Below are 17947 nucleotides of genomic sequence, written 5' to 3' on the forward strand. Positions count from 1 at the left end.
TATATATATTGTCAAAATAAAAAGAAATGAGTTAAAAAAACAAAGGCTGTTTTGAGTGATTGGAGTCAAAGAGTGATCATGTAAACCAATCAATATAAACCAACCAAGTAATCATCCTGTTTAGATAATTAAAAAAAATAATAATTAAATAATTTAGATAATTAAAAAAATTCTGCTGCACACGGTGAAATCCCTGAGTTAAGTGGCATATGGACCAGTTTCAAAGGTCCCAGCCTTGCTTGTCATTATTAAGCTTAGGTCTTATTTCTCTACTTTTCCACAGTATTTTCAGAGATTCCTTCTCCCACTACTGCAGAGACAGCGTGCATTGGAGCAAGAGTGTCCCTTCATGCACTTGCTGCACCACCTACGAGGTTTCCCACTGCTCAGCAGCTTTTGACCTCAGCCTGGTGCTCTCCCTTGCACCACCGCAGCCTGTACACCCAGTGCCACTGCCTTGAGGTTTCCAAAGGTCTGGAGGAGTTCGCTGAGGTAAGGAAATAAGAACACCATAGCTGTGCAGCCTCCAAAGGCCGGAAAGGCAAGGAGCCCTTCACCAAAATGCTCACTGATGTTTACAGTCAGGACTAGCAAGAAGCAACTACTTACACAAACTATCTTAACTTGGTGCATGAGAACTCAACCTGGCACCTGGGAACCACACTAGGGTGTAACTCCCCGGACCCAAGGAACATGTAACCCTGTGGCACTGTGGGCAGAGACAGAGGGGTAGACGTGTGCCCTCTGCATCTAGAACTAAATTTGCAGGCACATTTGGCTTGGATACTGCATTGGAGTTTTCTGTCCTTGGCTGGACAGCCAAAGGACAAACACAACAAACTCAGCACAGTTTTCTTTTTTTAGTTTGTCATTGTTTCTAGGAATAAAGGACAGAGGGCTCATTCCCCTGAGCTTATTCCGTTGCATTCCCATCATAAAAGGACATTCCAAGTGTTTTTTAGACTCCTCCTTAAAGTATTTAACATTTTCCCTTTGTGCTCCAATTGGAAAAACTACCAAAATCTTCCAAGTGTAGACAATGCCATAGCCTGAGGATGTTTCCAACCGTTGAGATCTAGTACACTATGCAGAATAGCCTTTCCAGGAGTGATGTAAATCTTGGCTGGAATAGGCAAGGTATGCAGACTGGAAGCCCCTCCACGGATGCTAACTAAGACTTCAGCACTGACATGTGGAAATGCGACCCTGAGCACATCCCAGCTGATTCAGAGAGTACAATTATTTCTACAAGGAGAAGTTTTACTACTTTCTGCTGAAGAGAGAAGAAAGGAAACATGCCATTTAATACCATGGAAGTCCAGTTAAATGTCTGCAGAGTGGTTCAGAAAAGGTTCACATGCAACCTGCCTGCTAGGATGCCCAGGCTGACTTTCTTTTCTGTGGGAGTCTAAAGCCATGTTGTTCAGCACTCACTCAGCCAGGGCTAAGGAAACCTGCCTGACTCCTTTCTGCATCAGACCTCTGTGAGAACTGCTACTTCCTCAAGGGCTTTTGCATTGGAAGCAAAATCTCTTCCAGCTTGAGCTCCTCACACCTGCCAGCCACATCTGACAAATTACATCAACAACAAAGCAAAGTCACAATTGTCAGAATAATGCACTTACTTACCAAAACCCTCTTTAATGGACTGCCTTAAATAAGCAAGGGAAGCTTTCCCAATGACAAGAATTTTCCAATTAGTGTTTTCTGTGTCATGTTGTCCTCAACTGAGACATCACGTCCCCTAAATTATCTCCCCAAGCACTTCCACAGGTAGTACAGAACACTTCTTATTTCAACCAGGGATCTGGCATCAGTTCTAATCCATAACAAACTTTTATTTCTGTATTATTATACACTTTTTCCACTTTATACATCTGTATATGGAGCCCATGTATTCCTTTTGGGGTGAGAGTGAGCAGAGTGCCTCTGCTGCATTCAGCTTGTATTTCTGACGTTTCAGTTTTTCTAACCAGCTCACTGCCCTCAGTTTACAACTAATTTACAACTGACAAACATCCTATTGCTTTCCATATCAAAAGCCATCCATTCCTCTATTCCTCTTTCAGTACTGTCTGTCGCCCTTTAGGTGATAACCCTGTTAATGAAATCAACACCTGGAAAACTGCACTGCTGAACACAAGGTACAAAGGTAATGGAGTATATACACCACAGGACTAGAAGCACCTAGTAGATGAGATTAACTTACCATCCCAACATCCAAAAAAAAACAAAAAAAACCCACAGGAATTCAGAAGGCACAGGAAAAGAAAGCAAAGCGCACAGACAGTAACAGAGCCCTCTGTGGGCAGAGCCTACTGTGCTGAAAGGCTGCAAAGAACTGTCGTAGTCTTTCCAAGTGGCCTTTTCTTCTTCTGGCTAATGGGCAAGAGGTTGGTAAGACATCAGGTGAAGTTCCCGGAGAGATAAGGAGGGAGGTGTAAGTTAACCCATTTCCCTGCAGAAACCACATACAACATTTTGTGTTCTGCTGTTAACCACTGCTTTGGTGGTTTCTGACGGTGTTTCCAAGCAAAAAACGCTTTAGAGAACCCAAGAAAAGACATGCATAACTCCTCTGTCAAGAAACACAAGGCCAGGGAAAACCACAATTATGTTATTAGGCTATGCAATGTTGATGGTTAATTGTTGCATCCATTTTACTGAACCACAGAACGACAATCTTACCTAGAAGCAAAGCTACATTCAGCTTCTACATTCAATGAATCGTTTTTCACAGGGCTATCATTTTTCACCTGCTATACTTAACTGGGAAAGCCTTGCTGTAAACTCCTTCAAGCTGAAATAAAAGGAGATTCTCTCAACGTAACATACTATGATCATTTTTCATGAGAACAGTGATTTAAGGCATACCTATGCTTGGGGAACCGTATGCACTCTGGAACCTGTACCACTTTCATTACGCTGACATCAAACCAGCGCATTACGTACAGCAGAGCGTATTTTAAACACAAGGAGAATTCTGAACACAGAAATCCTTCATGAACAGCACAATCAGGCTCAGAAGCAGACAGAAAGTGGATTCAGATAGGGGCCCACAGGAAACCAGAGCATCATTGGCTTTTTACCTAAACAGACCTGTAAGTATCACTGCAGCAGCACGGAGTGGGACTGATACTGTTTATGGTACTTAAGAGCAAGTCCCTTTCCATGCTCTCTACTGATCATTTGCTTTGGATTTAGCCCATGTTCACAGTTCGTAATTCTTGGCAATCAAGGGGGGTAGGAAAAGGAGAAACACACACACACAAAAACACATTTTGTCATCCATGAAGATAATACACAAACTGCTACTAATAGAGTGCAGTCAAGATCAAGCAGTAAAACTTTCTAAAACTTTACTTAGCAACTGGTGAAGGAGGGAACTAGCTGACAAGTGGAAGGTCTTCTCATAGACTTTCTTTCTGGAATCCCATTTGTTCCTTGACTCTTCGTATGACTCCAGAGGACACTAACTGCTCTTCAGTTCAACACACTAGTTCTCCAGTTCTCCCAAAGACACCTGCCTCTTTTATGCTACCTATTGCATAATGCTGTATGTCAGAAGTATCTGCTAAATAATATTGAGTTTAGATTTGCTCCTGCTCTAGCTTGTTTCCTCTGCTTGCCTTTCCCTCACTAATATCCTTATTTTCACCAGTCTTTTCTTTGTTAGAGGATTTCTCCACAGATGTCTAATAATATACCTTCCCTCTTTAAATTACTTGGTTCTGATTATTCTGAAGCATGTATCCACTTTGAGCCATCCATACTGCATGTTACCTGTGTCATCTGCTCTGTTCTTTTCCAGAGTTCCTTGATATCTTCTGCAACCATCTTCTCAGTTAGCATCTGTTCCTTCCTCCTTGCTTCTACCAAAGACAACTTTGCCCACTGCCATGCATAGTTACTTATTCTCAAAGATACTTTTGTAATTCTTTTTTGGCCTACTTGCAATATTCTCATCTCCATGCTTCACAAAAGACTGTCAGTTCTCAAGCAGGTGTCTTGCTTTTCTCCAAGTATGTGCGGGAAATATATGCCAAGATTTGATGTAGCTCCAGATGCAACAGTTGATGCAAACCATTTGCGATACTAAAATCTAGCCAGTGACATGTATAATGTCATTGTTTGGGACTAACATACTGTCAACAGTATTGGCTTTAGTAGAGACAAGTGATCAACAGAAGCGATACCAGATAACTAGAGAATTACTTTGGGAGCAACTGTGTAGCAGAATAATGAAGAATAATGAAGAAAAGGTGGTGAATTTGGTGGAAACCGGAGATGGGAATTGCTGTGGATCATGCTGATGGGATCATGGCTGAACCACAAGAGATGATGGCTAGCAGGCTGCTATAGTGGACAAATGAGCCATGCAGAAGAAACCTGATTTTTAGCACACGTAATCTATGAAAGTTACAGAAGAGAAATATTCCTGCTATTTCCCAACGTTCAGGCCGGGACAAGGAATTTTTTTTTTTTTTTTTTTTTTTTTTTTTAAGAACAGAGATAGATTTAATTCTCTTCCCCATCTCCTTCCTCACCAGATTATCATGTACTGAATCCTGGCTTTATTCTGATTCAGCAAGGCACTGGGAAAAATGCTTCTGTAACAAAAAGTTCTAGGAAAATTTATTTTGGACATTGTGTTTCAGTGAGTCAAAACCTAAGAGAGTAATCTTGGCTCAGAGTTATTTACAGTGAAGCTGGACTGCCAAGGTTCCCCCCGCCTGTGATGTAGGCTCTCCCTAGACACCTCCCATCAGGTATTACGCCAGTCAAATCAGATGAAACTACAGTGAGATTTTCAAGAATCAGGGCAACTAAAGCCGGAGGAGGAGATGGGGAACTGATGCACAGAACCACAAAGCTTCCATAAAATTACAAAATAATTTTATGTATTTATTGGGATACTGCTGAGTCGATACAGCCCTTCAGTTCAGTGTGGTGCTCCTTTCCCAACACAGGCACTGTTAAACATGATGGATGCAGTGACAAGACTGGGAATTTGCTTTGCCTGGGAATCGCATCAGCCACTCCCTGGGAACAGAGAGAGAATCCCTGCTCAGCTTAGTGAACAGTGAGTATCTTTCACTACAGATCTACCTCCCCCATTTCCGTCCCCCCAACATTAATCAAACACTAAGCATGGGAATGCATCAACACTATCAGACATTTTAACGCCATGCACATGTTTGTAAAAATAAAACAATGTAGAGTTAATTCTAAGTAGTATTAATTCTGAATAAAGTTTGCCAGCAGGCCTAGAGCAGATGCATATTCTGGCCTCTAGTGGGCACCTGTCACACTTGTCAGTAAGCATGCTGCAGCGCATATCAGTTGTGTGTCTCACCACCTCTCACCACCTCTCCAGAGACCATAGAATAGAAGTTCTGATAGCAAGAGCCTTAACATATTTCATTTAATTTTTCTTCCAATGAAAACACAAGTACCAAGAAAGCATTATAGTTATGCAAGTTATGCTCTTTGTTCTAGCCTGCTACTCCATCCAGCTACACAACCGTTCCTAGTTAACAGCATACATGCACAAATGACACTTTCAGTCAGGAAAAACGCTACTAAAAGCTGATTCATACAAGCTTTTTGGTATTTTGTTTCTCAAAATTGCTTTATTTCTCCCAGTAAGTCAAAACTTCCATGCCACTTCTTTGTCTCAATACTTGAGGATACACAAGTGTCAAACTGTGGATGATTATGGAAAAGGATCTTTACTGTAGTCTTCAGTTGGTCTAAATAACAGAAAGGAATACCTGTTTTCTGAGAACACCCAATTTATACTTCAGCTGGAAGGACCATTTAGTGACTTTCCACTTCTCTATCTGAGGTACTGTCTAGTCATCAGGAAAAGCTGGATACTGCATGTATATTTAACATACACTTCCACTCGTCCCCTCTTCCTCAGTTATACTGAAATTAAATCTTACCCATTTTTATAGCAAGAGGGCCTGAGGAGCTGAATAGCAGCAAAACAAGAACAGCAAAAAAGCTGACAGCAATGAAACACCCAATACATAAGGTAAGGAATGCTAAGAAAGGCTATTGCTACCCTAAGTCACTTAGTGTGGATAAGCATCCAGTCCAAAAAACTTTTCCATAAGCCAGAGGAGCTCTGTTCACGGACAAGGATGCAGCCATCACACGAAGGAGCAGGTCACCAATGGGAACGTGTATGGGAGGCACACAGTCAGGCTCTACAGCCTGTTTGCAAATGGCACTGGCTATACTGTACATATACACAGATGTGTTATAGGTCCTTTTTAAAGCCTTTAGCTAGCAAAGATCCTAGATAACAATTGGTCTGTAACATAACAGTATTGTATGGTTTTGCTACTTGTTACAATGTCTGGACAAAAGCAGTATGAATGACAGTGTCATGTTAGGACTGTAAACCAGAACCTCTGGTCAGTAGTGACACATATCTAAGGAAGAAGCAAACACTCACAAGCCCATCATTCTCTTCACTTTTGCAGTGCAACAGGCACATACTCAGAAAGTGGGATTTTTGAGACAGGATCTGAACTAACATTCTCTTGAAGGAAGTCAGATTTGCTTTTCATACTTCACTTAGTCTGAAACATGAGAAAGGAACACAACTCTAGGAAGAAAACCCATGAACTAGTTCTATGATGACAACATTAAGAATTGATAATCAGTGTTGTCTAGACACAGATGAACTGACGTCCCAACTTGTGTGCCTGTAAGTAGTTTCATCCGCTTAACATTGGAAAACAAATTGCACTTTTCATACAGCAATCCTCAGAGACTAAATGGAAGATGCTTCCATTTAATAATAATAATAATTACAAAATTAACCTTAGAAGTTTGTGGTTAGGAGAAACGAAGCATTCTGAAGTTCAAAGAACACATTTAAAACACAGATCTTAAAATAAAGTGGACAGATAGGCCTTGTAGCCTCAATTAAGTCAAGGATATTCCACCAGCCCACTCTGTATCTGGACTAGAGCCTGAGTTTCCACACGTTTATTTCTTCTGTCAAGTATTTTTGTAAGGACACTAATCCTCCTGGAGCTAATTCCAGGAATTCATTTCACAGAAGGAGCTTCACTGATCAACAGCAGCCAGTCTTCTGGCCCGTGAGGTAGGAGTATGCAGTTCTTCCCTTAAAGACTCATGAATTCAAAAACAAGAATTACTTACTTTTAATATGTGAAACGCTTCATATTCTAGCTTAAGTTTTGCAGTGTGTAACTGTATTTCTAACATCTCACTCTCATGTAAAAAGCCTGACATATCGATTTCACTGACAAAGTTCACTGGGCAGGATGCCAGTAGGAAAAACTCCCATTCAAAATAAAGCAGACACTGAATTATGTCTAAAATTCTATTGAGGGCTACTGTCCTGCTGTAAAAGAGGATACTGTATATTTTCAGATGCTGTCCTGGGACTCTTATTTTTTACGTACATTTTAGATAACAACCATAGTTTCCACTTCTTTACAGATCATACTCTTTACAATTAAAAAAAAAAAACAAACCTAACACTGAATAGTTAACTAAATAGCCAGGATTTTATTTTGGGTATTTAATGGTCTATTGATAATATCTCCTTAACTATTAAACAGCTGTATTCAACATTCTATCGGTAACATCTACTTTGAAATATTTAACAGCTATAGAGAAAACTCTACTAATGAATTTTAAAGCTACCCTGTTAAAAAACTATTGTGTACTATCACTTCAATGCAGCTAAAGATGTGTAAAAAGCCTTCTGGTCACCTATTACCAAAAATATATCCAGTTTTACTTTAAAAAGTTAGACATTGCTTAGCTTTACCGCTGCAAGATAACTATCTCATTGTTTAATTATTAAACACCTGGCTCTCTGTCACTGCCTCCATGCCATAGAAAAATACATATCTTATCCTTCCAGGAAAACAAAATGGAAGGCTAGCTAAAAATAATCACAATAATAAAGTATATTACTATAATTATAATACATTCCTTGTATCAACTTCAGGTGTATTTTCACAAAACAAAAAACAATACACAGCTACTTACGAACCACTCTCTTCCCATACATCTTCTGCTTCATTCGTTACAAAAAAAGGTTTCCCCCCCTTTCAATACGAGAAGTCTGGAGAACACCCTAAACTGTTAGGGGAACACAGTTCAACAAAAGCAAACTCCAGGTTTAGATAAAAAAATATACTTTGGTTTAATCCAATATAACCTAGAAGAATTAACTGTATTTTTGATGTTGCGTTACCGGTATAACAGCAAAATACAAGAAACTCCCTTTTTATTTAAACATATTATTTTTAAAAAGTAGATTCTTTGAAGAAATAGACTATTACAAAAGACTTGAAAAAATACATACTTGAAATCCATTGTTTTTACATAAGCTTTTAAAAAAAACAAAGCTCTCAATCATTGTTTTTGTTTGTTTTTTTTTTTTTTTTTACAGGTTCTCATCTTTCACAATTTCTGTGAGTCTTGAAAGCCTAATGTTCCAAAATGTTCTAAAAAAATTATATATTTCATATACACATGTACATACACATAAATATACATATATACGTATCACTGTTCATCCATCTTTCCAAGTCGCCGCCGCTGCCTACAGAAAGACTTTAAGTTCCATTTGTTTGTTTCCAACATACAAGGTCCATTGTAGACAAACAACACTGTCATCTTGTCATTGTAAGTGAGATTCTGTAGGAGCTGGGGAAAAACACAAAATCCGAAGTCAAAATTGCTATAAAAGATGATGTTGCCCGTTATCTAAAATAAGTTAAGAAGGTTAACATCAAGCCTTAGACCTTGAAAGGTCAATCCTGCAGGATCAATTTTATAACCTTTCAGGCAGATGATGTGTAATTTGTTCCCAGATGCCCCCAGAGAGAACGCATTCATCCTTCAGGTAGTTTCCATATTTTGCTATCCTCACTATGACAGTGTTTCTTCTTGCCTAATCTGTACCTTCTTGCTGCAAATGAGGTCATAACTTCTTTGCCCAATCCACTACATGCAGAGAATACTGACTGCTTTTGCTTTTCTCCTGCCAGGGCTAAGGAGAGCAGAAGGGGAGAATTACTTGGAGACAGTTATTATGGATTATCCTTCTCTTCAACCTCCTCTGAGCTACTTCAAACTCCTCTGAGCTAAGCAATTCCCATTACTTGGAACTCAAAACTTTCAAAAACTTTTTACAAGTTACATTGATGTCTTCTGAAATATCTCCAGCCAGTGTTCTGTTTTTTTGATGTGTAGCAACCAAAGCTGGACACCTACCACGGTTCAAGTTTTCACAAGTTTTGTCAGTGGCAAGCCCAGGAGACTGACAGATTTCCTACATCTCACAAGCCGTAAGGCTTTCTTCAGCACTAAGGATAACTTCTAGCAATTAACTTACAACTCATCACCCACAGTAATTCCTCTCTCTGCTGTAATTTATACCTTAGACCAGTTACGGTTGTTAATTATTGCCATTTAAATCCCATGTCCTAGGTTTGTGTGCTGAAATACATCCTGTTTTCAAACACAATTATCTAATCTAAGATTATTCAGAATTCTAATCTTGCTCTCCAGCAGAGACACATTCGCTCCCTGTATAGTGGTTATTTGTATCAAAAAATGCTGCTTTTCAAACCCAGGACTCACTTCTGAAGAATGCATTCAGTTCATCTACTTATTCTGATAATGAATCACAACAATTCAGAAAACAAACTTCCATAAACAACTCTACTGCATATTAATCTATGCCCCTTCTCTTCCATAGTTCGCATAAAAATTAGCTGGGAAAGGTGTCAACAAACTGAAACATACTGAAAAAAAAAAACAAGACTTTTTCCTGTGTACAACAGATACACATAAAGGAACATAGCTTAATATGGCAATTATTTTTTTTTTTAGTATGACATTAAGTGCTTACTTTCTATAAAGTAATTATATATAGCTTAGGCTCAGGAACTACAAGTAAGCCACTGAAAGCACTGGTGCAGATTCCAGCTTTCTCCTCAGCCTGTTCTGCACACCCTTGGATGAGGCCTATCTGAACAATCTCGTTTGCTAAGATCTATACATGAAGTACTATTTCAGTACTATTCATTGTAGTGGGCCACTACAACTTTACCATGTTAACTGTGTGCATGGTTAACTCCTACTTGTGGTTGATCTTTCTGGAAAAAATACTAGATTATGCAAAAAAAAAGGTATTATTTTAAGTAATCTCTTCATAAAGCCATCTCTTGCTGCTGAATAGGGGTCCAACATGTTCCTTGATCTTCCTCTTATCAAGAATATTAAATGGATATATATTTAAAAAAAAAAAAAAAGCCTGTGAAGCTTCTTTCTACTTGTTTCTCGCTTTTGCTTTGATTTATTTGTCTGGCTCTCCACACACAATTTTCCTCCTTATCAATTAAAGCACTGATTAGACAGCATGCACAACCCTTAAAAGAAACTCTGAACCCCTTGACAGTCGTCTTCTAAGGCCCCATTTTGGATATTTTCAATATCCAAATTACTCCGTTGTTTCTTAAAGCAGGAAAGAGGTAAGAAAAGCAGAGCCAGTGATAAGGAGATGAATCACAAAAAGACAAAAGGAGACAGATACAAAACAAGACAGAACAATAACAAAGCAGAAACAATCAAACTGCGTGGAGGTAAGTAAACTTACCTTCCTGCTACTTTCAGTCAGGTAAATGCAGTAGGTGGCTTTTCACAGGTCTTTCAACTGCTAATACTATAAAAGTATAGTACATACCACCAGATTTTCTACATTGCAGTAGTAATGTAGGAGATGTAAGAAAAGTGATACCTTAACAGAGTATACAAGTACTTATCATTTGCCTCCTTGGTGTACAAATATTTTTTTGTTGTTCTAGCTGTCTTGCATCAGGTTGAATGTAACATTCACCTCCATTAAAGGTGCAGCCGAACTACCATCCAACTCACTAGTCCCCTAAAGCTACATCATCCAAACTCATTAAGTCATCTAAATATTTTCTGTTGTTGTTTTTACTCAAGCCTTGGTATAGGTTGTATTAATTTGTGGCAGGACCATCCTTACAATAGGCAAATTATGTTACAGTTACCCATTTAATTTTATGGTCTGGCATAAAACAAATCAGACTCAAGCTATACTGTGCTTATAGGGATTCCACCACAGAAAACAACTGCCATTCACAGAAACTTTCATTTTTCAGCCACATACCTTTGGTGTAACAAGGAAGTACTGAGATGTGCTTTCTTTACAAGCAGTTTTCACAACCATTTCAAAAACTCTTCTCTCATTCACAGGATCCATTCCCTAAGAGGAAAAAAAAAAAGGCTATTCTCTCCACAGTTTCATAAGCTTCTATATAACATGTGATTATTTACTGCACTAGATCCTCACCTGATTTATTTCATCTACAACCCTAAAAGGACATTTGTTGAGTTCCTGTAGAGCCAGCAGGTACAACATAGTTGAAACGCTTTTCTCACCTCCACTCTGATGATAGGGAGTCAATTCATGAAGTTCAGTGCTGCTGTGGAATTTTACTCTTATGCGAATCCCATACTTGTCATACTCATCCTATAAAAGTCAGTATCTGTTAAATTCAGTTGCTCTGTATTACAGTTTATTTGACAATGACATGCAAATGAAAGGAAATGTGAAATGTTCTACAAGAGTTAACAAACAGCACAGATTCAACTTAATATTCTTTCTGCTTCATACAGTTTCTTTAATTCTTATTTATTCTTGTTAGAGAGTTCCTCTATACTACTGTCGCTAAATATTGATTTGTTCATTTCCAAATTGCTTGTAAGAAAGACTTTGTGCACAATAAGGACACAGACAAGAAAAAAAAATAGTCTTTGCTTGAAACAGGAGAAATCAATGACCCTAAAAATTCAGTTTTTTCCGAAAAAAATAAAACATCAGGTGCATGATGTTACCTACTTAAACAGTGAGGTGAAAACCTACAGCCACACATTTGGCTCTGACCCCACCTAATGTTCTCCAAGTGCAAGCAGTGTAAGTATATCCATCCAAATCTTTGTGCTCCAAAGTAAAAACAGAAGCTACTTTTCCTCCACTAGCAGAATGAGATACAAATCCCCCAACCAAATGCACCATGACAGAAACTTCCCTTTCATTCACAGTCCAGAAAACAACACATGAGGCTTCCCACTGGCATCTTCAAGAGAAAATTGACCCGTCAACAGTTTGAGTTAATGAGACACAAGTGTGGGGAATAAATTGGTTCAAAGAAGGCCCATCCAATGAAATCTATTCATTATTTGATGAAAAAAAACATCTTTGGGAGTACCTGCTAATCTTTCAGAAGTGAAAAGCAGCTGAGAGCAGTTTTCACCTGCTAATCCTCAGAGATCCTCACACTGCAGAAAGTCTATACTGACTGCTTATGAAATCTACTTATGTAGACTGTTCAGTCTACACATGTTCCTTATCTGTATTTATCATATTAACAAATCCTACAGGGAACATTCAAAAGTTTCAGGAATTTGAGTTCTAAGAGGTCTAGCTGTATTCACTATGGAAGCATAAGTTCTGTGCCTGGAGGTCACCAACTGCTGTTCTTGTAATAGTACACAGCAGTGATGCTTAAGGTAGAAAAAAAAGGAGTGGAGGTGACGCACTGATGGTTACTTGCAAAATACATCTAGTATTAGAAAAGACAGGTGACACAAAAAGACAATGAGGAGCCCTTCCCACAGAAGCCAGCACACACCAGATTGGTTTAGAAGACCACGTACCACAGCTATCAAAAGGCATACAGAACCTAAGTGACCCAGCAGAGAGGAGTGACAGCGTAGGGCTGGCTTCTGTGAAGCGCAAGGTCTAAAAACTGCTAGGAAGGAAACAAGACACTCTTAAAACTCAATCTTAGAACTGTCTTAATGAACTTGAAGACTGTAGGAACAATGGTTGGCTTCTTTGATACCTCCAGGTTTTGCATATATAATGCATAGATGAGATATTGCATCTAACATTTGAGAGGATTTATTGTTTACATGCTAATCTGCTAAATCTGAACAACAAAACACCTTTTGGTGCTCCTGGTGTTTTACTCTATCTGCAGACAGACAAGCATCTTCAAGACTGAGATGTGTAAGTTATACTGGTATTTACTTTCACATACTACAAATCCCTGGTGCTACTGGCATACTGAAACTGTAGAAACATAGAACTGTGAGGCTGAGGTCAACCCGTATGTACTTTGGGAGAGACTGAAGGTGACCTGGCATAGCTGCATACCCACAACTGCAACAGTGCAAGCTTTTTCCGATTTTTGAAGACAGATCACCTTTCTTACCCTCAGTGTTTTCTCCCCTGCTGGCAATCAGTTGGCACTTCAAGGACAAATTGAAGCCCTGCCTTGAGGAGGAGTGCTATGTGACTGACAGACATGCTGGAACAAAGCAATACTTACTGCAACTCAAACCATTTACAAATTCTTTTTGGTTACCATTCCAATCTCTCCCACTATGCAAGAAGTATTTAATTTAGCATTTAATGCAGCTTAGCAGAAGAATAATTAGCTTCTCAGATTTTCAGATTGTACTTCAATAGCTATGCCTGACAGTCAGGAACCTAAGCAGGTAAATCAAGGGACATACTTTCAGAACACTCAAATGCAGCTGCACTGACCTTCCTGAAGGTGGTCTTTTGCTAAGGAGAGCTAATACAAGGCTCTCCTAATCAGTGGAGGTAACAGCACTATTGCTTAGATAGTCTTGCTCCATCTCAGAAGGATTTCATACTTGACTATCAGGAGCCATCTCAACAGACCCACAGTCTGACTTGCTTATGATCAGGAACTGTTATCACAGTGGAGGGAAAAATATGCTTAAGTGCACAATTTAGTTCCTGTTTGTTCTCTAAGAGATACTTAGAGAGCTTTTGCTGTACTCTCTGGAAAGTAACTGAGCTTCCTGTAGAACATGAAGAACACAACCATTTGAAGTAAGGAGAAATAAAAAACAAGACCTAAGGTCTCCAAGGCCCACTGTATTTTCAGATGCACTGGCACAGGCTGAAAGTAGGGTGGGAGAAGTGTACAAGGTTCATCCTGGAGGCTTTGCTAGCCTGTAAGATCAGCCCTCCACTTATTTACTGTTTTTCTCTGTGTACTCTCTCCCTCCCAACTTAGTTTTACACAGAAGACAGTATTTGTGTAATAGATTTGACTCTGAAATCAAAAGGCCATGTTTTAATGTCCTATTGTTTCTTACTACTAGTTTCTATACTAACATTTTAATGCACTGTTCACATACCAAGCTTTCCCTGTTACTATTCTGTCCCCAGTAATAACTACCACTAAATATTTTAGAAGCAGCTTGAGTAATTTACAGAAAAAACTGTCAGCTATCAGTGTAATAGAATGTATGTATTACTTAAAAGTCTTTAAGATCATCATTACAGAGATCAGTTTAAAACGAAATAGCTGATTTCTCTTCAGCCCACTGTGTAGAGCATCATTCCTCAAGCTACTACTGGTAATTCCCTCAGAGGTAAACTCTTCCTGTAACCATTACTAATGGTGTAACAGGCAGGTCCAGGTGACTGCTACTGCTCCAGAAAAGCCAAAACACCAGACTTGACTAGAAACTACAGGTAAAACCAAATTATTACAATATTAATAGCAGCTTTTAGCCACTATATGGTAATAAAATAGCACAAATTAGTCAAAAAAGTAAAATTAAATTACTAACATAACAAATGTGAATTACAGCTGAAGTGAACGCAGAGCTTCTAACTATGCCTTGTAACAGGAAAACAGAGGGAAAAATCAGAACTGAAATGCACACTTTCATCTACTACAAGAAAAAGAAGGAAACACAGACAATGATTTGAAATTTCAGATCATGCATCACTCAGAGTTGCTGCTTCTCTTGAAGAGTATTGCTCTGGCAGAAAGAGTAAGCATTTCCAAAAATGTGAAGTCTAAAAGGGCATTCCTAAAACCAATCTTTCATAAAAAGATGAAGAACAGCAATTTAGCATTTGAAGAAGTTGAGTAGTTAATTCAGTTACAAGAAACTTCCAAAAGTCAATGAGCTGAACTCTTATGCAACTGGACAAAGGCTCATTTTCCTTTAGTCAAACCAATCAGGCAGCTCTAGCACAAAGTGTGTGCGACAGTTACAAAAATGAAGAACTTCTAAAGAACATTTTCCCCACAATCCAAATGACAATTTGTTATTTTATCTCTGCCAACATATAAGATGTATGAAAATATGAATGCAATATTATGTATGAAAACTAAGTCATACCTCATTTTCCACATGAAGATCAACTTCACCAACACACTGCATAGAGCTAAAGAAGTTACTGAACTTCTCATTAATTTTCTCAATCAAGCTTTTCAAAGGGTTTAGCCACCTCTCTTTGACCTAGAAGTAGAAACATCCATGTAAAACTATTTTTAGTAAGCAAATTTTTCTTCAGAGACAGTAATTAGTATTAAAAATATATAATTCCAGGAGCTAGGATTTCACTTTACACTCAAGAGAACTTTGAATGTTACCATTTGTTTTTGTACGTGTTCTGTTCTAATGAAGATATTCTCAAACAGAAAAACTAATTTCAGCTATTACCTGTGAAATGTTTTGCTTATAGTTATCCAGTTCCTTTTTCTTTTCCTCTAGATCTTCAATCAGTTGTTGTATTTCTTCAGTTTGCTTATTGTACTCTTCAACAACCTGCCAGAATTAAAAAAAGCAGTCACTAACCACAATGTTTCACAATTCTAACCTTGATTGTGAAAATATCACACTACACTGATCCTGTTCAAACACAACTATATGATTATTGCACTGTACACGAAGCAAGACTTGTTCCAAGCTTTAAGGCAGAGAAACTGAAGTATTTTTTATTTCAGGTTACAACTTTTTTTCTTTAAAAGACACAGAACACACTGTTCTTTTGGAAGAACCTACTTAAAATTCTAATAGATGCAGAAACTGGCATTTACAGAACATTGTTCCTGCTGTCTAGCTTGTTATACTAAGAGATCTAGTACAGAGTGGGAAGCAAGTACAATACGGGTGGAGGGGGAGGAAGGGAGGGCGTAGAGAAAGCAGTGAACATACCACAACATTCAGGCCTGTGAAACAGGAGGCCCTGCATTTCTCTTCATTCAGAAGAGCATCTATTTCCTCCAGTGTGTTTGGAAGATCCTGAAAAGCCTACAAGAGCAAAGATGCATATGTTTTACAGCAATGCTAATGAAGAACTCAAGTTTGCTAAAAAGAAATCCCATAAGCCAGAAAATGCTTACTTTTATTCAGGATGTCACATGTTCAAAATTTAACACAGCAACATTCCTTCACAAGCTATCCAGGACAGAGAGTTCTGCCTACAGTGATACTACAGATACACAAGCAATTGCTCCATACTTGCCTATTCTGTGTAGGTACAGATACTCAGACATGGTGTACGCCAGGGCTATTCCAGTTAAGCCATACAAATACTTCTAGACTATTGGAAGACTTCCAAGTAGGTAGGAAGATAGCCCAGATTTCAATACTTCCGTGTTACTCCATTAAAACAACAAATCAGAAGAATATAGCTTTGAATTATTTTTTACAAATACAAACATATGCATTTCAATTGAAATTTCAGATCACATTTTCTTCCCCTATGCACAGTCAGGGGATATCCCATCTTTTATAATCTAAATACTGAAAGGTGCTTTTAAAGGTTAAATGATAAGATGCAAGCCAATTCTAACAGAAATAGAGATGATCCTTTGCTAGTACCCTTACAATATTAAATTTAAATATTTTTTGCTAGAAAAATTAGAATGATATGAGGATCATCCAAAATTTAAAAGAAATATGGAGATTTATTTTTGTACATACAGTTTGAAATTCTTTTGGAAGATGTTGATCCGGACCCAGTTTGCACATCTGTCGAGCCTTTTTCAGCAATGCCCTGCAGTTTTCTGTAAGAACCCGCTTTTTCTCATCCAGCTCACAAAAAGTTTGCTATTAGAAAAGATATTAAAAATACACATCTTTTTTACTTTAAATTTTCTATTGCTTTCCATTATGGTCCCTGATTTTGCATTACACTTCACTGACTCCTTAAGAAATGTGCTGAACATCTAAATGTTGCAAGTCATATCCACACAGTTGAACTTCGGTTCCAACATGAGTTGATAAGAGCATATAAGCAACAAATGACTTCCAAATCAAGGAATATAGGTGAAATCATACTGCTTAACGACAGAAAATTCATCATTTCAACACGTAGAACTCCTTCTGCTTCTCTGTTCAAAGTCAACAGATGTCAAGGTAAACTGATCAAAAGCATGCTTTAGTAATATAATATTTTTTTTTTCCCGTATATGTAGATTTTTGTAGGTTCAACATACATTTAAAATCAGACAATTTTACAGCAAATTTGCTACAAGGTATAGCAGAACTATACTGTGAGCCTTATTTGTTATTAGCTCCCATTTAACTGTATGTATCTACATGGTGGAGATTATCTGAAATTGTACAGAGCAAACTAATTACAAATCAGAAGTCCTCCTCTGCTGTTTTGTATTCTACCTCCTGTCATACAGTTTGCAAAATATAAAACAGGAACATCCACAATTTTTAAACCAACACTGGAAAAAAAAAAAAGTGAAAAACAGGTTCTGCTGTTGAACAGCTGTCTTGAAACTAAACTTTTTGGAATTCACCACAGGTAAACGGACAGCCAAGTCCTATTACTTTTGTAATTCAGTTCTCCCGCAACAGTAGTTCTCTTTCAGGACAGTGCTTTATGAACGTGTCGTATTCTCTGTATTGTATTTTATCTTGCAACATCAATATCCAGGCAAAAAAGCTTGGAGAGAGAAAAGTTTCACTGACTTCTCTCTGCACATGCAGCCCAGACCTCAGGCCTGCCACTTCAATACATGGAGCAGAACAGGCTTGGGAGTAACTGCTTGTTACT

At 38.3% G+C, this 17947-nt stretch overlaps 1 protein-coding gene across 1 annotated transcript in view; it reads right to left on the bottom strand.

Annotated features, from left to right (window-relative positions):
- Positions 1–19: 19 nt before the first annotated feature.
- SMC5 (structural maintenance of chromosomes 5) overlaps positions 20–17947 on the bottom strand; it is a 49518-nt gene continuing 31590 nt past the window's right edge. The window contains exons 18-24 of the mRNA XM_032205505.1: positions 16861–16986; positions 16090–16185; positions 15595–15699; positions 15271–15390; positions 11384–11563; positions 11201–11296; positions 20–8706 (exon numbers count right to left, since the gene is read on the bottom strand). Of these exons, the coding sequence (XP_032061396.1) occupies positions 8566–8706; positions 11201–11296; positions 11384–11563; positions 15271–15390; positions 15595–15699; positions 16090–16185; positions 16861–16986 (864 nt within the window). The 3' untranslated portion in view covers positions 20–8565. The remainder of the gene's footprint in view (positions 8707–11200; positions 11297–11383; positions 11564–15270; positions 15391–15594; positions 15700–16089; positions 16186–16860; positions 16987–17947) is intronic.

This window comes from Aythya fuligula, chromosome Z (genome assembly GCF_009819795.1).
Source record: "Aythya fuligula isolate bAytFul2 chromosome Z, bAytFul2.pri, whole genome shotgun sequence".
In the NCBI taxonomy this organism is placed as follows: domain Eukaryota; kingdom Metazoa; phylum Chordata; class Aves; order Anseriformes; family Anatidae; genus Aythya; species Aythya fuligula.